A 25,670-nucleotide genomic window follows, 5' to 3' on the forward strand; every position below is an offset into this window, starting at 1 on the left:
AAGGAGCTTAGTTAAATGTTTCCCTGTAGCTAAATGTAGCACCCTTACTGGGCCAGATGATGAGCTTACACAGGACAGATCAAAAATAAAAATTTTGAACCGTATGGTTGGCTTCTATGTCAAGCAATTATCTACTAAGAGAACTAATAAAGATTGTTGAATTTCTAATTTCTAATTTTCCTGGAATTCCTTGTAGGAATCGAAGAGTGAGATAAGGGAGGTAGAAGAGGGATGTGGGGTTTGGAGCATGAAGGACTGACTGAGCTAACTGATGGAGGATTTGACTGAAGCTGCCTCTATCTGAAAACTGGGGTACTGTTTTATTTTCAATGGCCTTTTTCCAGTGGAAACTCACCCTTCTTAGAAGTCCTAACACACTGGAGAAAGGTAACTCTGTATCGAAGAAATCCAATTTTATAGTGTGCATTTGCTTGTTTCGGATGAGAACTTTGGTGTGACGGCTCCTGAAGTTGAATACTTGCTCATGATAATTTTATAAACTCAGATCTAATAAATTGCTGTTGAACTGATGGAGAGGTGCTGGTGTTCAAAAAGTACCCTCATGGCAGTCACAATCTTTAATGATCACAGAAAAAAAATAACTCTACATATTTTAGACATGGCTTCCAGACATCTACAGACACATTATCTTTCTAGTTTAGAAATATTGTTTTTTCTCATATAATTTCCTAAATCCTTTGCACAGGTTAATGTTACAAACTCTCCAGACAGAACTCCTGGCATCACTAAGATTAGATCTACTAGAACATTCATACTATACACTATTTCTTGATTAGCTCACTATAATTTCCATTTTTTCTGTTAGCATATGAATACAATAGAGTTTTAAGTGCATAAAACATACAATGCTTTTTTTCATTTAATAATTAAGTCAATTATGATTTTACTGGACAGATGGTAACAGAAAATGAAGTAAATTATCATGAAATTTTAAATTTTGCATTTTAATGTATTAGCTTCCAGAATATTAATTTGTAAATCTTAAAAATTTTGTTTATTTCATTAATTTGTTTTACCATGTATATTCTATATTTAAACATTTCATAATTTTATAAAGAAAATTCCATTTAGGGAAACAATCTATAAATTATCTAATTACAACTCTTTCCATGATAATTACAACTCGTTGCTTTTCCTCCATTAATCAAAATTAAAATCCAGCAGGAAGTATCGTAATATTGTATGTGTTGACTTGACAAATATTTTATCTGACTTTGAAGGGGAAACAAGTCTGAAAAATGGAATGGATACTCTGAGCAAAATAAGAATTGTGTTATGAGCCATGCCGGTAGTTGACCAGTAAAATACTGAATTACATTAACCATCATAATGAAGGCCCAATCTTTATAACCTGTGCTGAGAAGTCTAATCTCAGACCTCAGAACATAGAGTTAAGGAAGGATTTCCATAAAACAAAACTGCTGAGATTATTTTTCCAGATCATTACTGTCCATCCAAAGACAAGAGATTTCACTGTGTGCTAGCAGGCAAATGAAGGGTTTGTCAACAATGCTGGGCACTTGGATTAGGTATTGACAACAGAATTACCCTTGGTCTCAGATTCAATGGGATGGGAGAAAGCAAGGTAAAATAAGACACAGTAGATCTTAAATAGACCTTGCATAAAATTCCACAGTTAAAAGATATAATTAGAGCAGGAATTCCCAACCTGGGGTCCATGGACCCCTTTGCTAAAGAGTATTGGTCTATGGCATGGTAAAGGTTTGGAACCCCTAAATTAGAGTAATATTGACCCTGAAACATTCTCCAATATACACAGACAGTTTTGTGAGATCTGTCTGTTCTGCATATTAGAAAGCCATGGAGTGAGCCTGTTGTTTTACTGTCTTTCATGACCGTACCTACAGTTTCCTGACACTTCTGGTTTCTGAGGCTCTGGGTTAGTTAAAAAATTAGCCTATTATGAAATGACATCATCTCTGGGCTGAATCACGTTAATTTCAATAATAATATATTAACTAATAACTAGAGATGAAAAGAAAGGGAAATATATTTGTAAATATTAATTAAGTTTATGTACAGCCAGATGGATTTAAGCTTTAGAACAGGCAAACTAGTCTACCAGTCCTATTGATATAAGTATTGGCAGAACAATTATATAATTAACTTTTATCATGATTTATTTGTTGAATATGTTTAAGTATTTCACAGAAGAATATTGAAAACTCCAAGCATTCAATACAATGCACCAAAGAAAAGTCATGATTAAGCACTGTTAGCAGAAATGAAAGGGTGATTAGTTTATGAATTACACTCAAGAATGGTTAATGTACAGGAACAAATACACCGCTTGCCCAGAAAAAGGGAAACCAAAAAGGAAATGCAAATTTACAAAATCTGTATGTTACTTACCATCAAAAGTCAAATAAAACTTTCCTCTATCAAACCATACCAAGGAGGGTTGATCATTCTCTGAGTGGTTAGGAGATGAAGTGGGAGGGGAGGATTGAAGGCAAGGGAGAGAGAAGGGTACAGGGTGAGTCACACAGAAAGTCCGTTACTCTTAACGTATGGAGAAACCAGAATGGGGCAATTAAAGCACCATCATTGTACAAGGAGGAGAGCGTCAAAAAAGTTATTGCATCGATAAGATTGTTTTTAAGTTCTTTGTGAGTATCTCAGCTCAATTCTGATCTAAGAGTCACCACGGGATTACTTTGGTTATTTGGACTGCCTTTACTATTTGAAACCTATAATCTGCAAAACAGGCTGTAAGGAGTCCCATTTAGAACAGAGATGAGGAGGAATTTCTTTAGCCAGTTGGTAGTGAGCTTGTGGAATTCGTTACTACAAACAGTTGTGGAGGCCAAGTCATTGGGTATATTTAAAGTAGAGTTTATTGATGGATCAGGGTGTCAAGGTTACAGGGAGAAGGCAGAAGAAGGGGTTGAGAGGGATAATGAATCAGCTAAAATGGAATAGTAGAACCGACTCGATGTGCTAAATGGCCTAATTCTGCTCTTATCCCTGATAGTCATGTAACTGTGAATGGAATCCTGATGCTACAATCTGACACAGTGCAGATAATTTAAAGAGCTTAACTTAACTGTTAGTCTAATGAACCCTATTTTCTGCTCCATTGCATACTCTTGAATACAAGGACAATTCTCACCAAATTAACCATTGGAAAGCTGATGGGATCACATGCATTGCATATTTCTCTGTCCATCCAATATTATGCTGCACTGACTTTAACAGAGAGTACAACATGGCCTGGAACTCCAAACCCACTCTACATCAGTTACTTGTCAAGCAAGCTGCAGGCAATTCTGTTTACTTTTAATTCTGTGAAATCAGTCTAAAAATATCTCATGTAATTTATTCTCCTACTCTGATACATACTTTTGTTCAATTATGACCCATGAAAGAGACAGCTTTGATTACGCGGTTGTCACAACTTTACAAAAGCAGTTCTAGACGAGTGTGTCCCCACAAAATCATTCCAGTTCTTCTCCAACCTGAAGTCAAGGATGAACCATGAAATCCACAAGATGCTAAGGCCCAGTTCAGTGGTGTTCAGGTCTGGTGACCAAGTAAAATACAAAAGGCTCTGGTACGACCTCCAGAAAGCCATATCACATGTGAAGTGGCAATTCTGGATCAAGCTATTATTTATTTACTAAGATTCAGCATGCAATAGGATCTTCCGGCCCTTAGTGCCTACCACCCTGACTAACCCTAGCCTCATCACAGGACAATCTACAATGGCCAATTAACCTACTAACTGGTACATCTTTGGACTGTGAGAGAAAACCCGAGCATCCAGAGAAAACCCATGCTTTCCATGGGGAGGACGTACAGACTCCTTACAGGTGACATTGGAATTGAACTCTGAACTTTGCCCCAAGCTGTAGTAGTGTCATGCTTGTTGTTAGGCTACCATGGTGTCCTAACTTGACTCACTGAAAGCTGCTCGACAGCCATGGCAGGGCTTGAGTACTATCGCCTCCTACAAAGTGAAACCAAGTGACATAGGTTTTGCTGCCAGCTGAGCTCAATGCCTTTCATGTTCGCTTTGACCATCAGAACATGGGGGAACCTTCCTGAACACCCGCAGCCCCAATGACACTATGATTTCAGTCTGTGAGGCTGACGTGAGAGCATCCTTCAGGAGGGTGAACCTTTTGAAAGCATTTGGCCCTGCCAAGGTACCTGGCTGAATACTAAAAACCTGCGATGATCAACTGCCTGAAGTGTTCATCTTTAACCTCTTGCTTCAGCAGTCTCTGGTACTCACCTGCTTCAAGCAGGCTTCAATTATAGGGGTGCCTTAGAAGAATGTGGTAACCTGCCTCAATGACTGTCATCCAGTAGCACTTACATCCACTGTGATGGAGCGTTTGAGAGGGTGGTGATGAAAAATATCAAATTCTGCCTGAGGAGTGATTACCATCACCAAAGGACAACAGCAGATGCCATTTCATTTGCTGTTTGCTCGCTCATGGAACATCTGGACAGTGAGCATTCATACATAAAGTTGCCCTTCATTGACAACAGCTTGGCATTCAATACTATCCTCTTCTGTAAACTGATCAATAAGCTTCAAGACCTACGCCTCAATACTTCCTTGTGTAAAAGGATCATTGATGTCCTGATTTGCAGACTCCGGTCAGTTCGGATTGGTAATTACATCTCCTCCACAATCACAGGTGCACCACAAGGGTGCATGCTTAGCATCCTGCTCTACTCATGTTATAGTTATGACTGTAAAGCTAAGCTCAGCTCCAATGCCATGTTGATCATAAACATGAGAAAATCTTCACATGTTGCAGATACAAGCAACACGCACAAAATGCTGGAGCAACTCAGCAGGCCAGGCATGTTGTGTCCCTCAACAGTATCCAAAACGGTACACTCATTAATGAGGGATCGGTCACAGGGGTACTCTGTACTGGCTGCCCATCTTCCTTTCCTCTCCTGACCCATTTATCTGCCTCCTGCAACCTAGGGGTGACTGCCTCCCTATAACTCCTAAGCAACACACACAAAATGCTGGAGGAACTCAGAAGGCCAGGGAACATCTGTGGAAAAGAGTAAGCAGTCGATGTTTCAAGTCGAGACCCTTCCTCAGGACTGGAAAGGAAGAGGATAAATCTGAGTAAGAAGGTGGGAGGAGGGGAACTACAAGGTGGTGGGTGATGGGTGAAACCAAGAGGGGAGGGGGAGGGGTGAAATAAAGAGCTGGGAAGTTGATTGGTGAAAGATATAAAGGGCTGGAGAAGGGGAATCTGATAGGAAAGGATAGAAAACAGTGGAAGGGGGAGGAGGACCAGAGGGAGGTGATGGGCACGCAAGGATATAAGGTGAGAGAGGTAAACAGGAATGGAGGTGGAGAGTTACCAGAAGTTCGATAAATCGATGTTCATGCCATCAGAATTGGAGGCTATCCAGATGGAATATAAGGTGTTGCTCCTCCAACCTGAGTGTGGTCTGATCACGGCAGTAGAGGAAGCCATTGACTGACATGTTGGAACAGGAATGAGAAGTGGAATTGAAATTGGTGACGGGGAATCCTGCTTTATCTGGTGGATGCAACGTAGGTGCTCATAGAACTGGTCTCCTATTCTACGCTGGGTCTCACTAATATATAGGAGGCCACACCCGGAGCACTGAACACAGAAGATAACCCAGAGGTGAACTGTCATCTCAGCTGGAAGGACTGTTTAGGACCCTGAATGGTAGTGAGGGAGGAGGTGTAGGGACAGGTGTAGCACTTGTTCCACTTGTAAGGATAAGTGCCAGGAGGGAGATCAGTGGGGAGGGACAAATGGACAAGGGAGTTGCGTAGGGAACAATCTCTGCATAAAATGTGGGGGAAGGAAAAATGTGCTTGGTGGTAGGATCCAGTTGGGGATGGTAGAAGTTACGGAGGCTGGTGGGGTGGTAGGTTAGGACAAGGAACCTTATCCCTGGCAGGGTGGCAGGAGAATGGGGTGAGGACAGACATGCACAAAATGGAAGAGATGTGGGTGAGGGCAGTGTTGATGGTGGAGGAAGGAAAGGCCCCTTCTTTGAAGAAGGACATCTCATTTGTTTTTGAATGAAAAGTCTCATCCTCTGAGCAGATGCAGTGGAGACAGAGGAACTAAGAAAAGGGGTTGGCATTTTTACATGTGACTGGGTGAGAAGAGATATGGTCCAGGTACCTGTGAGAATAAGTGGGTTTATAAAAGATATCAGTAGATAGACTGTCTCCAGAGATGAAGAAGAGAGATTGAGAAATGGGAGGGAGATGATGGAAATGGACCAAGTATTTTTGAGGGCAGACTGGAAGTTGGAGGCAAAGTTGATGAAGTTGACGAGTTCAACATGGGTGCAGGAAGCAGCACCAATGTAGTGAAGGAAGATTTTGGGAGAGGTACCAGTGAAGGCTTAGATCATGGACTGTTCCACGTAGCTGACAAAAAGGCAAGCATAGCTGGGACCCATGTGAGAGCCTATGGCTACACCTTTGGTTTGGTGGAAGTGGGAAGAGCTAAAGGAGAAATTATTGAGAATGAGGACCAATTCCACCAGAAGGAAGAGAGTGGAGGGGAACTGGTTGGATCTGTTGTCCAGAAAGAAGTGCAGAGCTTTAAGGCCCTCCTGATGGGGGTTGGAGGTGTATAAGGACTGGACATCCATAGTGAAAATAAGATGACTGGGGTAGAGAATTTGAAGTAATTGAGAAGATCAAGAGTGTGTGAAGTATTGCAGATGTATTTAGGTAGGAAAGGACTGAACCAGGGGAATAGAACAAAGACAAGGTATACAGATATATGTTCAGTGGGGCAGGAAGAAGCAGAAACAGTGGGTCTACCTTGGACAGGCAGATTTATGGATCTTGGGTAGAAGGTAGAAGTGGGAGATACTGGGTAAGGGAACTGTGAGGTTGGTGGCAGTGGATGGGAAAACTCCAGAGTTTATGAGGTTGGTGATGTCATGGGAGCCGATGACCTGGTCCTGTTTGAGGATAAGTAAGAGCAGGTGTCCGAGATTAGTGGTCAGATGACGATAGAACCCTCCTTATATGCAGGTGAAGTTAGGATTGATGTGGAGAGAGTGGGGAGCAGTGCATTTAGAAGGAGCGAGGTTAGAAATGGAGAGAGCACTGGTAAAGTTGAGACAGTTGATGTCTCATTGACAGTTAGCAATAAGAAGATTCAGAGCAGGCAGAAGAGCTCAGCATCATGGCAGGCACAGGGTGACAAAGTTTCGGCCCTTACTGAGGACAGAACAGTCTGTCTCAGAGAGGGGAAAGTCAGTGGGAACAGTGAACACCCAGCATGGATGGGAGCTGGGCTCAGAGGGGAGGAAGAAGAGGGTTGGTATTGTCTGAGGGTTGGGGTGTTCAGAAAAGATGGGGTGGGAGGGAGATGGAAGCTCTGAGAGAGCAGAGTGGTGGCGGGGTGAAGGGAGGCTGGTGTTTAAACAGTAGCGTGTAAAGGCTCAACCTGGAGATGCTGTTGGTCCAGGCTGGAGTTGGAGTTAGAGGTTGAGCAACAAGCAAGTGGAAGGTGACCAGGGTTGTTGGAGCCTGCATCGATGGCAGTGGAATCAGGGTTCTGAATCTGCTCGGGAGCTTTGGAACCGGGTGTTGGCGATGTTAGAGTCACCAGAATAGAGGTGTCCAGAGACGTCGGGGTTGGGGATTGGTCTGGAGAAATTCGTAATCTGGGGCCACCTGATGGTAACGAGGTCAGCTGCAGGGATCATGGTCTGGGGATGTCCTTGGCTGCCAGCATTGGAGATGGTGGGTTCTGCAATGTTCAGACGGGTGACCTTCTGATCCTTGCTGGACGTGAGAAAGGTGAAGAACCGAAAGTATGGATCCAGCAGATGATACAGTATCAGACGTCCATTGCAGATGGCAGAGAGAGAATCCCGGAGTTGTGGCAACGACTGGGACAGGGAGCCCGGGTACCTCCTCATGGCGGAAAGCATGGCATGTAGTACGTGGTGGGAGAACCAGCCAATTGAATGTGAGTACCTAGGGTCCAAATCCAGAAGCTTGAACCAGATCTGGAAGCCATGTGGCACAAGAGGGTGGTGAAGACATGTTCCCAGGCTGTAGTAGTGGGTCTGAATGACCACGTGGTCAAAGAGTCAAAGGACCGCAGAGATCACAGAGGGGGAGCAGTGAGACGGAGTATCACTGAACTCCTATGGAAGGGAAGATTTAAACTTCTTCAGGGTTGGCATCCCTTGAAGAGACTTTGCAGTGTAGTAGAACCACAAACAAGAGAAAATCTGCATTTGCTGGAGATGCAAAGCAACGCACACAGAATTCTAGAGGAATTCAGCAGGGCCAGGCAGCTTCTATAGAAAAGAGTAAAGAGTTGACGTTTCAGGCCAAGACCCTTCATCACGACCGGAAAGGAAGGGATGAAGTCAGAGTAAGAAGGTAGAGGGAGGGGAGAAAGAAGTCCGATATGCCATACTTACGTTTGCTGATGACACCACTGTCATTGGCCAAAACAAAGAGGTGTTGATTCAGCATATAGGCAGGAAATTGAAAATCTGGCTGGGTGGTGCCTTAACAACAACCTCTCACTCAACGTCAGCAACACCAGGGAGCTGATTATTGACTGCAGGAGGAGTAAACCAGTTCTCCTTGGGGATCAGAGGTGGAGCAAGTCAGAACCTTTAAATTCTTTGGTGTAATCATTTCAGAAGATCTCTCCTGGGTCCAGCATGTAAGTGCCATTACAAAGAAAGCATGGCAGCACCTCTACTTTCTCAGAAATCTGCATAGGCTCAGTATGACGTCTAAAACTTTGTCAAACTTCTATAGATGTGTGCTGGTGAGTATATTGAGTAGTAGCAACACAGCTGGTATGGAAACACCAATGCCCTTGAATGGATAAGCTTACAAAAAGTAGTGGATACAGCCCAGTATAAAGCATTCTCTGCCATTGAGCAGATCTGCATGGAGTGGTGTCACAGGAAAGCAGCATCCATCATCAAGGGCCCCACCTTCCAGCTCATGCTCTCTGCTCACTGCTTCAGTCAGAAATGAGGGTCAGGTGCCCCAAGACCCACACTACCAGGTTCAGGAATAGTTATTACTCATGAGTCATCAGGATCTTGAACCAGAGGAAATAATTTCACTCAAGTTCACTCACCCCATCACTGAACTGTTTCCACAACCTATGAACTCTCCAAGGACCCTTCATCTCATATTCGTGATAATAATTGCCTATTTATTTATTTATTTATTTGTCTATCTATCTAGCTATCTATTTATTTATTATTATTTTGTTCTCTTTTTGTATTTGCAAAGTTGGTTATCTTTTACATATTGGTGTTGTGGGATAGGCCCTTCCAGCCTTTCAAGCCATGCTGCCCAGCATTCACCCAATCTAATCCTGGCTTACTCATAGGATAATGTCCAATTAACCTACCAACCGGTACATCTTTGGAATGTGGGAGGAAACCAGAAGCACCTGGAAGACACCTATACATTCACAATGTACAAACTCCTTACAGACAGAATTGGGAATTGAACCTGCATCTATACTGTAAAGCATTGTGCTAACCACTGCGTTACCATGCTGCCTCATTGTATCACGTTTCTTTGTATTTACTCTGAATGCCAGCAAGGAAATGAATCTCAGGGTTGTATACGGTGACATATATGTATTTTGATTATAAATTTCCTTTGAACTTTGTACAACTAACTGATGAATCTTTTTAGAAGGTCCACAGGATTTTCTGGAGAACTGAAGAAGAAATAGGGGGAATGCCATACTAGATCTAGTATTAGATAACGAACTGGGTCAGGTCACAGATCTGTCAGGGGGTGAGCATCTGGGGGACAGTGATAACCGCTCCCTGACCTTTAGCATTATCATGGAAAAGGATAGAATCAGAGAGGACAGGAAAATTTTTAATTGGGGAAGGGCAAATTATGAGGCTATAAGGCTAGAACTTGCAGGTGTGAATTGGGATGATGTTTTTGCAGGGAAATTTACTATGGACATGTGGTCGATGTTTAGGGATATCAGGGATAAATTTGTCCCGGTGAGGAAGATAAAGAATGGTAGGGTGAAGGAACCATGGGTGACAAGTGAGCTGGAAAATCTAGTCAGGTGGAAGAAGGCAGCATACGTGAGGTTTAGGAAGCAAGGATTAGATGGGTCTATTGAGGAATATAGGGTAGCAAGAAAGGAGCTTAAGAAGGGGCTGAGAAGAGCAAGAAGGGGTCATGAGAAGACCTTGGTGAGTAGGGTAAAGGAAAACCCCAAGGCATTCTTCAATTATGTGAAGAACAAAAGGATGACAGGGGTAAAGGCAGGACCGATTAGAGATAAAAATGGGAAGATGTGCCTGGAGGCTGTGGAAGTGAGCGAGGTCCTCAATGAATACTTCTCTTTGGTATTCACCAATGAGAGGGAACTTGATGATGGTGAGGACAATACGAGTGAGGTTGATGTTCTGGAACATGTTGATATTAAGGGAGAGGAGGTGTTGGAGTTGTTAAAATACATTAGGATGGATAAGTCCCCGGGACCTGACGGAATATTCCCCAGGCTGCTCCATGAGGCAAAGGAAGAGATTGCTGAGCTTCTGGCTAGGATCTTTATGTCCTCGTTGTCCACGGGAATGGTACCGGAGGATTGCAGGGAGGTAAATGTTGTCCCCTTGTTCAAAAAAGGTAGTAGGGATAGTCTGGGTAATTATAGACCAGTGAGCCTTACGTCTGTGGTGGGAAAGCTGTTGGAAAAGATTCTTAGAGATAAGATCTATGGGCATTTAGAGAATCATGGTCTGATCAGGGACAGTCAGCACGGCTTTGTGAAGGGCAGATCATGCCTAACAAACCTGATAGAGTTCTTTGAGGAGGTGACCAGGCATATAGATGAGGGTAGTGCAGTGGATGTGATCTACATGGATTTTAGTAAGGCATTTGACAAGGTTCCACATGGTAGGCTTATTCAGAAAGTCAGAAGGCATGGGATCCAGGGAAGTTTGGCCAAGTGGATTCAGAATTGGCTTGCCTGCAGAAGGCAGAGGGTTGTGGTGGAGGGAGTACATTCAGATTGGAGTGTTGTGACTAGTGGTGTCCCACAAGTATCTGTTCTGGGACCTCTACTTTTCGTGATTTTTATTAATGACCTGGATGTGGGGGTAGAAGGGTGGGTTGGCAAGTTTTCAGATGACACAAAGGTTGGTGGTGTTGAAGATAGTGTAGAGGATTGTCGAAGATTGCAGAGAGACATTGATAGGATGCAGAAGTGGGCTGAGCAGTGGCAGATGGAGTTCAACCCAGAGAAGTGTGAGGTGGTACACTTTGGAAGGACAAACTCCAAGACAGAGTACAAAGTAAATGACAGGATACTTGGTAGTGTGGAGGAGCAGAGGGATCTGGAGGTACATGTCCACAGATCCCTGAAAGTTGCCTCACAGGTAGATAGGGTAGTTAAGAAAGCTTATGGGGTGTTAGCTTTCATAAGTCGAGGGATAGAGTTTAAGAGACGCGATGTAATGATGCAGCTCTATAAAACTTTAGTTAGACCACACTTGGAGCACTGTGTCCAGTTCTGGTCGCCTCACTATAGGAAGAATGTGGAAGCATTGGAAAGGGTACAGAGGAGATTTACCAGGATGCTGCCTGGTTTAGAGAGTATGGATTATGATCAGAGATTAAGGGAGCTAGGGCTTTACTCTTTGGAGAGAAGGAGGATGAGAGGAGACATAATAGAGGTGTACAAGATATTAAGAGGAATGGACAGAGTGGACAGCCAGCGCCTCTTCACCAGGGCACCACTGCTCAGTACAAGAGGACATAGCTTTAAGTTAAGGGGAGGGAAGTTCAAGGGGGATATTAGAGGAAGGTTTTTCACTCAGAGAGTGGTTGGTGCGTGGAATGCACTGCCTGAGTCAGTGGTGGAGGCAGACACACTAGTGAAGTTTAAGAGACTACTAGACAAGTATATGGAGGAATTTAAGGTGGGGGGTTATATGTGAGGCAGGGTTTGAGGGTCAGCACAACATTGTGGGCTGAAGGGCCTGTAATGTGCTGTACTATTTTATATGTTCTATGTAAATTACACCAGTGGATTAGAATTGAAGGAGCTGTATTCTCTCTTAACACTTGTCTATTGTGACCTGGGTTTGATTATCAGAAACAGTAAAAAATCCCATTTCTCAAAAATAGTATCATGAAGTTTGCAAGTATAAAATTCATTTATTGTAGATTTCTACCCCTGGGTTATCCTTGTTAGTGGACAGAAGATGAAAAGACAAGAGGGAATGAGCCCAGATTTATATTACTGCAGAAGGGAAACTTTTAGAACTGGAATGAATCACACAGAACAGAACAGAATGTAGAATGGTAACAGTAAAGTACAATGAAGCAACGGAGCAAGCAAAATGTTAATGTCTCTTTTGTACGGACTCAAAGAATGGCTAATACAAAAATTATTCTTGTTCAATCAGTTGTACATTTTCATGACAGTTTTTTGGCTATAAATCACATTCTCCTCATCTCGATCTCAACGTGTCAACAGCAAAGTGAATGCAGATATCAGTGTTGTACCATTGCCCTCGGAAACTCTGGGGAGGGAATATCGACCCCGGTGAGCTGGAATTTTTGAAAATGTGGGTAGAGAGGTGGGTGTGGGGATCGTGTTAAATTGATCAGGTGCTGTTATTTTAAAGCTGAGCCTTGACTTTCATATTTTACACAAAAAAATCATACCTTGCATAACATCTCCTCATGAGAGTGGGTTCAGAAATTTGAACATAGTTTTTACTAATAAAGTGTGATAAAAATAGAGTCCAGAGTCGGCCTGCCAATGAGAAAATTGGTGACACAGAAGTGTTGGACATAGGCCGAAAAGATAACTGGCATATCTGGCAAAATTACTGTAGCCTCTCAGCTGTGTGAGCTGAGCTGTGTGACATGATTAACTTAACATTATTTTATTATTTACGGTTTTATATTGCTATATTTCTTCACTGTTCCTGGTTGGTGCGGCTGTAACAAAACCCAATTTCCCTCGGGATCAATAAAGTATGTCCGTCTGTCTTTTGTGTCTCTGTCACAAGGGAGATAGTGAAACTTGGGAGCGAAGTTTACTGGAAAGTAAGCTTCATTTGTAAAGTCTGTTGACCACTTGTCAAAACTTTGAAAGTGTCCCCTTGTTCAATGCACTTTTCAGTTCTGCACTTCCACAGAAGCATGTGTGGACAATGCTATAATATTATGAGACTCAAGGACAGTTTTGGACAACAGAAAAAACCCATGGAAACCAGCAGAATGTGTGTCACTTGCCTATCATTGTATGAAGTGTGGGGGTCACAAAAGAGGTCTAGCTTACTGGAGGAGAAACAGGATTTACAGGCAGAGACTGATTTCCTTGAGCAGAGGACTTGTCCTGGGCCCAGACATTTATAAAGAAAGCACAGCAGCATCTCTACTTCCTTAGGAATTTGCGAAGATTCAGCATGACATTTAAAACTTTGAAAAACTTCTATAAATGTGTTGTGGAGAGTATATTGACAGCTTGGTATGGAAACACCAATGTCCTTGAATGGAAAATCCTACGAAAAGTAGTGGATACAGCTCAGTCCATCATGAGTAAAGCCCTCCTTACCACTGAGTGCATCTACATGGAGTGGCATTGCAGGAAAGCAGCATCCATCATCAGGAAGTCCCACCACCCAGGTCGTGTTCTCTTCTCACTGCTGCCATCAGGTAGAAGGTACAGGAGCCTCAGGACTCACACCAACAGGTGCAGGAACAGTTATTACCCCTCAACCATCAGGCTCCTGAACCTGAGGGGATAACTTCACTCGTCTTCATTTGTCACATCAATGGATAACCTATGGACTCACCTTCAAGGACACTTCATCTCATGTTCTCGATACTGTATTGTTTTGCTTATTTATTATTATTATGTCTTTTTCTTTCTTTTTATATTTGCCCCGATTGTTGTCTTATGCACACTGGTTGCCCACCCTGTTGGTGTGGTCTTTCATTGCTTCTATTACGGATATTGGATTTATTGAGTACGCCCACAAGAAAATGAATCTCAGGGTTGTATATGAGATTCAGCATAACATCTAAAAGTACATACATCATATATGTACTTTGATGATAAATTTAATTTGAACTATGAACCATTTAAACATTAGAGTCTGAGGATACTCAGGAAGCATATTAGATGGTTAAGTCTTTGTAGAGCATTGGAACAAAACCTTCAGAACACTGAACCTGAGCCCTGTGTTTTACCAGTAGTTGTATTGATAAATACTAACCTCAACCTCTTTGTTTAGGGATCCTACTGGGACTTACTGAAGATGTTCTCTAGAGTAGCCATCACATTGACTCTGCAACAAATGTGACCACTGAGCATACATGTGTCCTCAGGTTTGGAGCCTGGCTTCCCACAATTGCAAGGTGTCATTGATTGCACACATCTGTCCTCAAGATATCTCCAGGTTATCCTGAACTGCCCATCAACAAGAAGGAATTTTGCTGCCTTAACATTCAATGGCCTAAGCACTGCAGAGTAGTTTTAGTGTGCTTTCATAATTCTCTGTCTTATGTCAGTCTGTTTCCTGGATCTTGTCAGATCTCCAAGCAGGCTTAAAGTCTGGCTTCTCAGAAATTCTCTTAAATCCTGGCTGATAGCCATTGCAATGCAACAAGACTATGAAGCTGGGCAACCTGGCAACCAAAAGACCCAGAGAGGAAGCTATCACCATGCTGAAGGGATTCAGGGGCCTTGAGAGATCTGAAGGCACCCTTAAACAGAATAGTTCTCTGAAAGCCGCTAGTTTTGGCAGGTCAAGACAGAGAAGGTAGCAGCTCTTTTAATGAAGAAGAAAAGGAGCTGGAGGAAGAATGTACAGGAATATACAGCATATATTGTTTCTCAGGATGCCATCTCATTGAGGTTCACTTTGCCTCCATCAGTCTACCCTTCAACACAGTCTTCCTTGATCCCGTCAATCAACACGAATTGGACTTGCAAGTAGCCATGCATGCCCTGCCCAGCTGTTCGGTACCAACGTATTTCTTACCATTCCACACAATAGGTCCTTGTCAGTCAGAGTGCCATATGTGGAATGGGGAATTGAGACATGGATTGACGAACGATGCCCATGTCAGTCCAAAGTGAATAAATTTAACCCTCCAACTATCCTGCAGATGGTGGAAAATTGAAATAAAGATGGAAGGTGCTGGAAATTCCCAGGGAAAAAAAAAACATTCAAAAAGAATTTCTTGAACTCAAACAATGCCATTTATTTCAGCCTTTATTGCTTTACTGACTTAATGAAAGACGAAGAATACTACTTTACCGACAGTAGGGGTGGTGGCAGCACTCAGCGAGTTAGTTGAAGATATGGAGGAAGTGCTTTCTGCTCGAGCTAAAGGAGCTATTGGTGGAGGACTGGAGGAATGAATGGGAGGGCTAAAAGACCTGGCCTGTGAAAACACAAAACATAATAAAACTACTTAGAAATTAATCAGGTAAAAGATCATCATTACAAATTTCAAAAGTAGCAAATTACTTATTTTATTTGCCTTAAATGCAAGGTAAAAGCATTGAAGTGCTCAGCTTAAAATTGTATTAATTTTCTCTCCTGTTTCCTATCTTGAAGGTAATAACTTCTGTACTTCTGATTGTTGCATGTCTCCCAAGACTTGACTGAGCCAAGGAAGTGAGAGATTGCGTGACACAAGAAACAAATCCATTCTTGTCTTTGTCTATTATATTCTATTTGAGCAAGGAATCACTGAAGAGGAATCAGCAGCAAAGTTTTTGGCAGTAATTTCTTCCGTGAATTGAGGGAAACTTGGGCCGCTGGTAACCTGCCACAAGTTAATATGTTGATATATGATACACGTGGTTATTTATTCAATATCAACAACCAATTTTATTTGTTTGCTGTCTTTAGCATTGTAAGAAGTCCCAAGAGTACTCTTCAAGATTGAGTACCAAAACACAGATGAAGTATTAGAATAGGTAACAAACAATTTGGTGGAAGAACTTGGTTCTGAGGAAAATCTGAAAGAGGGGTAAAAGTTAAAGAAAGTGAGAAAACAAGGAATTCAATCCCTGAGCTTAGGACAATTACTATTGATTATTTATTAATGTATTTATTTATTCAAACTCCTGATTTAACCCTAGCTTAATTATAGGACAATTTATAATGACCAATTAAACTACCAACCAATATGACTATAGACTGTGGGAGGAAACCAGAGCACCTGGAGGAAACCCATACAGTGGCAGGGAGAATAGACAAACTCCTTACAGTTTGAGAGCAATTAGAATTGGAAATGGTCCCGAGATCATGCCAGCAGGAAAGAATGTTTCCAGGTTTGGAAGAGATTACAATGATAGATCCTGAGACAATGGAAGTTATGTGGCGACCCACTTTCTGCGCAGGCGAACTGGCTCACAAATAGCCAGCGCGTGGGGGGAGACTTTGGTAATGCACCTCTGACGTCATTTCCACCCGGAGAGGGCGGGTGCTAGGGATTTAAATGCCAGCGCCGCGAAGTTTGAATAAACTAGTCTCGAAATGACTTACCAACTGCGTGTCGCTATTACAGCGCTGTGTGTAGCACATCACTACATTGGTGACCCCGACGGTCCAAACGGGATTTGGACCAAAGATGACCAACTCTTCATCTTTTCACGCAGTTTCGCTAAAACTGCCGACTTTCTGGACGCTGCGACCACGCATGTGGTTTAGCCAAGCAGAAGCCCAGTTCCAGATTCGGCAGATATCCTCTGATTCCACGCGTTACTACCACGTGGTGAGCGCCCTTGACCAGGAGACGGCCGCCCAGGTTGCGGATTTCATACAGTCGCCCCCGGAAGAAGGCAAATATGAAGCATTCAAGTGCTGCTCATTGGGACTTTTGGCCTCCCGCGGCTTAAGCGGGGTGCCCGCCTGCTTCACCTGGACGGTTTGGGAGGCAGACTGCCATCAGCATTGATGAATGAGATGCTGGCCCTGTCTGACAGGCACAAGCTGTGCCTCATGTTCGAGCAAGCGTTCCTAGAGCGACTGCCTGAGGACATACATCTGCTGCTGGCCGACGCAGATTTCAGCGACCCCCGGAATGTGGCGGCCCGGGCAGACGTGCTGTGGAAAGCCAAGAGGGAGAGCGTGGCATCCGTCAGTCAGATTACCAGGCCACGCATCCAACAGCAGACCAGACCAGGCCCGGCAGGAGGGTGCACACAACACAGAGGCAGGAGTGAGGAGGCCAGTGAACAGTGGTGTTTCTACCACCAGTGCTGCGGCACAAAAGCCCGCCATTGTCGCCCGCCCTGCAAGGGCCAGGGCCAGGGCCAGCTGCCCCTAATGACTGTGGCGGCTGGCCACCAGGACAGCCTCTTGTACGTCTGGGACAAACAGTCGGGACGCCACTTCTTGGTCGACACTGGAGCGGAGATCAGCATCTTGCCCCCAACGGGGTACGACACCCGCAACAGGAAGCCAGGACCCACCCTGAGGGCCACAAACGGCAGCACGATACGGACCTACGGCACCCGCACAGTGCAGCTGCAGTTCGGCACCAGCCGGTTCACATGGGACTTCACACTGGCCGCGGTGGCCCAACCACTCCTGGGGGCGGACTTCTTGCGAGCTCACAGCCTGCTGGTCGACTTGCAAGGGAAAAGACTGGTACATGCTGAGACTTTCCAGACGTTCTCCCTGGGTGAAGCCAAATTGCGGGCCCCACACCTGGACTCCATCACGCTGTCGGACAACGAATTCACCAGAATCCTGGCGAACTTTCCATCGATTCTGGCACCACAGTTCACGGCAGCCATGCCCAGACACGGGGTACAGCACCACATTCTGACCCAGGGACCACCCCTCCACGCCCGCGCATGAAGGCTTCCCCCAGAAAAGCTCCGCCTGGCGAAGGAGGAGTTCAAGAGGATGGCGGAATTGGGGATCGTACAGAGGTCCGACAGCCCATGGGCCTCCCCCTGCACATGGTGCCCAAAGCAGCCGGGGGTTGGAGACCATGCGGCGACTACCGCAGACTGAATGAGGCTACCACTCCAGACCGCTACCCTGTGCCGCACATACAAGACTTTGCAGCAAACCTGCACAGGGCAAGAATCTTTTCCAAAGTGGACCTCGTCCGGGGATACCATCAAATCACGTTGCACCCTGAAGACATCCCCAAAACAGCACTCATCACCCCGATCGGCCTGTTCGAGTTCCTCCGAATGCCATTCGGCCTGAAGAACGCCGCACAGACATTCCAGCGGCTAAAAGACGCGGTGGGACGCGACCTGGACTTTGCGTTCATCTATTTGGATGACATCCTTATAGCCAGCAGTAGTCGTCAGGAGCATCTGTCCCACCTCCGTCAACTCTACTCCCGCCTGAGTGATTTCAGCCTCACGATCAACCCGGCCAAATGCCAGTTCAGTCTCGATACCATTGACTTCCTGGGCCACAGGATTACCAAAGATGGGGCAACACCTCTGCCCGTCAAGGTAGACGCGATCCACCACTTTGCCCGGCCCAACACGGTCAAAGGCCTGCAGGAGTTCGTTGGTATGGTGAACTTCTACCACTGTTTCCTCCCCTCAGCAGCCCGTATCATGTGCCCTTTGTACACCCTGATGTCGGGTAAAGGCAAAGACATTACTTGGGACGAGGAGGCCGCGGCCGCTTTCGTTAAAGCCAAGGAAGCCTTGGTAGATGCCGTGATGCTGGTGCACCCCAGAACGGACGTTCCGACCACACTCACGGTGGATGCATCTGACACAGCAGTCGGTGGAGTGCTGGAGCAGCTCATCAAGGGGCGCTGGCAACCCCTGGCATTCTTCAGCAAACACCTACGACCACCCGAACTCAAGTACAGTGCTTTCAACCGGGAGCTGTTGGCACTGTATCTGGCAATCCGGCATTTCAGGTACTTCTTAGAAGGCAGGCCGTTCACTGCGTTCACGGACCACAAACCGTTGACCATCACGTTCACGAAGGTGTCCGATCCCTGGTCAGCTCACCAGCAGTGACATCTGTCCTGCATCTCCGAGTACACGATGGACATCCAGCATGTCTCGGAGAAGGACAATGTCATGGCGGACGCACTCTCCAGACCAGCTGTCCAGGCCCTGTCCCTGGGGGTGGACTATGCAGCACTGGCGGAGGCGCAGCAGGCAGACGACAAGATGCCCAGCTACAGGACCGCAGTCTCGGGTTTGCAGCTACAGGACTTTCTCATAGGCCCAGGTGATAGGACCCTCCTGTGCGACGTGGCTACTGGCCAACCTCGCCCCATCGTTCAGGCAGCCTGGAGGCGGCGGGTTTTCGATTCCATACATGGTTTGGTGCACCCATCTATCAGGGCAACTGTCCGGCTGGTCTCCAGCAAGTTCGTGTGGCACGGACTTCGCAAGCAGGTTAGTGAATGGGCCAGGATGTGCGCGTAGTGCCAAACAGCCAAGGTGCAGCGGCACACTAAAGCCCCGCTGCAGCAGTTCAAACCCACCCACCGGAGGTTCGACCACATTCATGTGGATATCGTGGGCCCCCTACCAGTGTCCCGAGGAGCGCGGTACCTCCTAACTATGGTAGACCGGTTCACGAGGTGGCCAGAGGCGGTCCCGCTCACCGACACATCTGCCGATTCCTGCGCCCGAGCACTGATTGCAACCTGGGTAGCACGCTGTGGTGAACTACATATACCTGTCTGGACACGCCCCCCTGCTGACTGCTCCTGTGGCTCCTCCCACAGACCCCGGTATAAAGGCGATTGAGGCCTGAGCCTTGCCCTCAGTCTCCAGGATGTAGTATGGTGGTCAATTACTGCTTGTTCTTTCTTCCAGTCAATAAAAACCAATATCTCACCTCACGTCTCGGAGAGTTATTGATGGTGCATCACACGCTTCGGGGTTCCGGCCCACATTACCTCCGACAGAGGTGCCCAGTTCACCTCCAGCCTGTGGTCAGCTGTGGCCAGCCTGTTGGGAACGCAGCTGCACCACACAACTGCCTACCACCCACAGTCGAACGGATTAGTGGAACGCTTCCACTGTCACTTGAAGTCGGCTCTCATGGCCCGCCTGAGAGGACCTAACTGGGTGGACGAGCTTCCCTGTGTCCTGTTTGGAACTCGTACAACGCCCAAAGAGGATCTGCACGCCTCGTTGGCTGAGTTGGTGTACGGCGCGCCCCTGGCTGTCCCGGGAGAGTTCATACTAGCCCCAAGGGGGCAAGAGGAAGAACCCACAGCAGTCCTGGACAGGCTATGCGAAAGGCTCGGCAACCTGGCCCCCGTACCAACTTCACAGCACGGACGGACCCCAACCCATGTACCGAAAGACCTGCAGAACTGTAAGTTTGTGTTTGTACGAAGGGGCGGACAACGGACACCGCTACAGCGGCCGTACAAGGGGCCATTCAAGGTGATCAACAACAACGGGTCCACGTACGTTCTGGACATTGGGGGGAAAGAGGAGGTTTTCACGGAGGACCGACTCAAACCAGCCCATGTGGACTTGGCGCAGCCGGTTGAGGTTCAGGCACCGCGGCGCAGAGGCAGATCTCCCAAAAAGAGGCTGATCCAGACTGTGGACATTGGGGGGTGTATCGCCGGTTCTGGGGGGGGGGGCCTTATGTGGCAACCCACTTTCTGCGCAGGCGAACCAGCTCACAAATAGCCAGCGCGCGGGGGGAGACTTTGGTAATGCACCTCTGACGTCATTTCCGCCCGGAGAGGGCGGACGTTAGGGATTTAAATGCCAGTGCCGCGAAGTTTGAATAAACTAGTCTCAAAACGACTTACCGACTGCGTGTCGTTATTTTAGTGCTGTGTGTAGCACATCGCTACAGTCTCATAGATTATTGTCCTGTTGTCCTACAAAGTTAATTTTACCTAAAAATGATGGATTTTGTGAAAAAATGGTTTATCTTAGTGCTGAATAAAGTGTGTTCAATGTTCCATCATGTTTGTGATACTCATCTAGTTCTGAGTGCCTGAAATGAAGAAATACTTTTTAATCTTAAAAAATTTAAACTTTGTAGTATAACTTATCGTAATTACTTTTTAAACCTTCCTGGAGTGACCCAATTGTTTTACTTTGGAAAAATAAAGGTATTGAGTCTTTTTTAGACTTATTTAAAGATGGCAGATTGACGTCTTTTGAACAATGAATCAATAAATATTCTCTTTCATATTCACACTTTTTACAATATCTTAAAGTTAGACATTTTTTACAAAAATATTTAAGTAATTTTCCTTATATATTGGAGGCTGACTTGTTAGATACTATTATGAATATGAACCCCTTGATGAAAGGTTCTATTCGAAGAATTTATAATTTATTATTACAATGGGATAAGCATCCTTTACTTAAGATTAAACAGGATTGGGAGAAAGAACTTAATTTGACTTTTATATGGGAGGATTGGATGCAGATTCTGAAGTTGGTTAATTCTTCCTCGGTCTGTGCTAGTCATTCACTGATTCAATTTTAAATTGTACATCGTTACCATTGGACAAAAGAGAGACTTTCTAAAATATTTCCCAACGTTGACAAGTATTGTGATAGATGTAAAACTAAGATAGCTACATTGACACATATGTTCTGGTCATGTTCTATATAAAAACCATTCTGGAAGTCAGTCTTTTCGACAATTTCTAAAGCACTTAGAATCAATTTGCAACCTAATAAATTGACTGTGCTTTTTGGAATAATTCCTCAAAATATTCACGGTATTTCTCTGTCTGACCAACATGTTATTGCGTTTGTTACATTGATAGCTAGGAGGGCCATTTTGTTGAAATGGAAGGATGTATCAGCTCCTACTTTGTCACAATGGTTCTCTCAAGTGATGCTGTGTCTCAGTTTGGAGAAAAATAGAAGTCGAACCTTTGAACCTTTATTTGATTTTGAGAAGAGATGGGGCTCATTTGCTCGTTACTATAATTTCAGTTAACTGATAGATTTCCTCCACGATCTAAGTGTAAATTTTGTTTTGATATATTTTTTCTTCTTGTTGGCGGTTTGATGTTTATTTTTAGAAGCTTTCTATATGTCACATGGCTCCGGGGTTGTACCTCAATGGGCTCTTTTTTTTCTCACTTTTCTTGCTTAGTAGGTTTTTTTATTCACAAAAATTTTCAATCTTTAAGATAATTTTTTTTGAGGCATTGTAAGTGTTGTTACTTTGATGTACCTGTGTATTTTTGAATAATAATAATAATAATAATAATAATAATAATAATAAAAAGATTTGAAAAGAAAAGAAAGAAATACTCCCTGGCCTCTCCAAGTTATTCATCCTTACCTAATATTCAGTTCTATATGTTAATGAAACAGAAGGCTATAGTAATGGATGTGATAATGCTCAATCTACATTTGAGAGGAATTTTTCCCCTCAGTTGATATAATTTTGTTTTGATCTCAGAGTGCAGGAAGTAGTTTTCAGGGTCATAAGTATACTGATCATGAATTTTGCTACCTGAGGGTGAATGTTTTGTGTTGTAGTTAGAAAATGCAACAGAAATTACAGTGGGTTCCGGTTATTTGGGCCATTGGTTAATCGGGTCAGCCACTTATTTGGGACAACTCGTAAAGAACAAGAACTAATTGAGAAAATAACTGCCTTTCTCTTCATTTATTTGATACACTGTACCGCTTAATTGGGAATTAATTGCCAAACAGTTTCAAACTAGTGTCAGTCATGTGCACTTGTGTGACCGTTAGACACTACACCGTAGTTAGAACAAACAGTTTTTAAATAACATCAGTTGACTGTTTGTGTTGAAAAAACATTGGGGCATTGGAACCAGTTCTGGGGGAGGTGGGACTGGTATAAACAGGATGGTCTGCACCTGGGCTGGACTGGAACCAAAGTCCTAGGGGGAGCGTTTGCTACTGCTGTTCAGGAGGATTTAAACTAATGTGGCAGGGGGATGGGAACAAGTGCAGAGAGACAGAGGGGTGTAAAATGAGGGTAGAAGCAAAAAGTAGTAAGGTGAAAAGTAAAAGTGGCAGACAGGCAAATCCAGGGCAAAAAGCAAAAAGAGCCAGTTTTCAACATAATTGTATAAGGGCTAAGAGTGTTGTAAAAACAAGCCTGAAGGCTTTGTGTGTCAATGCGAGGAGCATTCGTAACAAGGTGGATGAATTGAATGTGCAGATAATTATTAATGAATATTATATTGTTGGGATCACAGAGACATGGCTCCAGGGTGACGAGGGATGGGAGCTCAACATCCAGGGATATTCAATATTCAGCAGGGATAGACAGGAAAGAAAAGGAGGTGGGGTAGCATTGCTGGTCAGGGAGGAGATTAACACAATAGAAAGGAAGGACATTAGCCTGGAGGATGTGGAATCGATATGGGTAGAGCTGCATAACACTAAGGGGCAGAAAACGCTGGTGGGAGTTGTGTACAGGCCACCTAACAGTAGTAGTGAGATTGGGGATGGCATTAAACAGGAAATTAGAAATGCGTGCAATAAAGGAACAGTAGTTATAATGGGTGACTTCAATCTACAAATAGATTGGGTAAACCAAATTGGTAAGGGTGCTGAGGAAGAGGATTTCTTGGAATGTATGCGGGATGGTTTTCTGAACCAACGTGTCGAGGAACCAACTAGAGAGCAGGCCATTCTAGATTGGGTATTGAGCAATGAGGAAGGGTTAGTTAGCAATCTTGTCGTGCGAGGCCCCTTGGGTAAGAGTGACCATAATATAGTGGAATTCTTCATTAAGATGGAGAGTGACATAGTTAATTCAGAAACAAAGGTTCTGAACTTAAAGAAGGGTAACTTTGAAAGTATGAGACGTGAATTAGCTAAGATAGACTGGCAAATGATACTTAAAGGGTTGACGGTGGATATGCAATGGTAAGCATTTAAAGATCGCACGGATGAACTACAACAATTGTTCATCCCAGTTTGGCAAAAGAATAAACCAGGGAAGGTAGTGCACTCATGGCTGACAAGGGAAATTAGGGATAGTATCAAGTCCAAAGAAGAAACATATAAATTAGCAAAAAAAAGCGGCACACCTGAGGACTAGGAGAATTTCAGAGACCAGCAGAGGAGGACAAAGGGCTTAATTAGGAAAGGGAAAAAAGATTATGAGAGAAAGCTAGCAGGGAACATAAAAACTAACTGCAAAAGCTTTTATAGATACGTGAAAAGAAAAAGATTGGTCAAGACAGATGTAGGTCCTTTACAGTCAGAAACAGGTGAATTGATCATAGGGAACAAATACATGGCAGACCAATTGATTGATTGAATACTTTGGTTCTGTCTTCACTAAGGAGGACATAAATAATCTTCCAGAAGTAGTAAGGGACCGAGGGTCTAGTGAGGTGGAGGAACTGAGGGAAATACATGTTAGTAGGGAAGTGGTTTTAGGTAAATTGAAGGGATTAAAGGCAGATAAATCCCCAGGGCCAGATGGTCTGAATCCCAGAGTGCTTAAGGAAGTAGCCCAAGAAATAGTGGATGCATTAGTGATCATTTTTCAAAACTCCTTAGATTCTGGATTAGTTCCTGAGGATTGGAGGGTGGCTAATGTAACCCCATTTTTTAAAAAAGGAGGGAGAGAAAAATGGGGGAATTATAGACTGATTAGTCTGACATCGGTGGTGGGGAAAATGCTAGAGTTGGTTATCAAAGATGTGATAACAGCACATTTGGAAAGAGGTGAAATCATCGGACAAAGTCAGCATGGATTTGTGAAAGGAAAATCATGTCTGACAAATCTTATAGAATTTTTTGAAGATGTAACTAGTAGAGTGGATAGGGGAGAGCCAGTGGATGTAGTATATTTAGATTTTCAAAAGGCTTTTGACAAGGTCCCACACAGGAGATTAACGTGAAAACTTAAAGCACATGGTATTGGGGGTATGGTATTGATGTGGATAGAGAATTGGTTGACAGACAGGAAGCAAAGAGTGGGAGTAAATGGGACCTTTTCAGAATGGCAGGCAGTGACTAGTGGGGTACCGCAAGGCTCAGTGCTGGGACCCCAGTTGTTTACAATATATATTCATAATTTAGACAAGGGAATTAAATGCAGCATCTCCAAGTTTGTGGATGACATGAAGCTGGGCGGCGGTGTTAGCTGTGAGGAGGATGCTAAGAGGATGCAGGGTGACTTGGATAGGTTAGGTGAGTGGGCAAATTCATGGCAGTTGCAATTTAATGTGGATAAATGTGAGGTTATCCACTTTGGTTGCAAGAACAGGAAAACGGATTATTATCTGAACCGTGGCCGATTAGGAAAAGGGGAGATGCAATGAGACCTGGGTGTCATTGTACACCAGTCATTAAAGGTGGGCATGCAGGTACAGCAGGCGGTGAAAAAGGCAAATGGTATGTTGGCATTCATAGCAAAAGGATTTGAGTACAGGAGCAGGGAGGTTCTACTGCAGTTGTACAAGGCCTTGGTGAGACCGCACCTAGAGTATTGTGTGCAGTTTTGGTCCCCTAATCTGAGGAAAGACATTCTTGCCATAGAGGGAGTACAGAGAAGGTTCACCCGATTGATTCCTGGGATGGCAGGACTTTCATATGAAGAAAGACTGGATCGACTAGGCTTATACTCACTGGAATTTAGAAGATTGAGGGGGGATCTTATTGAAACGTATAAAATTCTAAAAGGATTGGACAGGCTAGATGCAG

General features: G+C 44.3%; 1 protein-coding gene across 10 annotated transcripts in view; it reads right to left on the bottom strand.

Annotated features, from left to right (window-relative positions):
- sgip1a (SH3GL interacting endocytic adaptor 1a) overlaps positions 1–25,670 on the bottom strand; it is a 172,336-nt gene that overhangs the window by 24,037 nt on the left and 122,629 nt on the right. For 7 of the 10 annotated variants that reach the window (XM_073063163.1, XM_073063167.1, XM_073063161.1 and 4 more), the window contains 2 exons: positions 15,334–15,460; positions 2,395–2,454 (listed from right to left, as the gene is read on the bottom strand). In XM_073063163.1, the coding sequence (XP_072919264.1) occupies positions 2,395–2,454; positions 15,334–15,460 (187 nt within the window). The remainder of the gene's footprint in view (positions 1–2,394; positions 2,455–15,333; positions 15,461–25,670) is intronic. The other 3 variants (XM_073063168.1, XM_073063169.1, XM_073063162.1) reach the window with 1 other exon arrangement.

The sequence above is a fragment of the Hemitrygon akajei genome, chromosome 12 (assembly GCF_048418815.1).
Source record: "Hemitrygon akajei chromosome 12, sHemAka1.3, whole genome shotgun sequence".
NCBI classification, from domain to species: Eukaryota; Metazoa; Chordata; class Chondrichthyes; order Myliobatiformes; family Dasyatidae; genus Hemitrygon; species Hemitrygon akajei.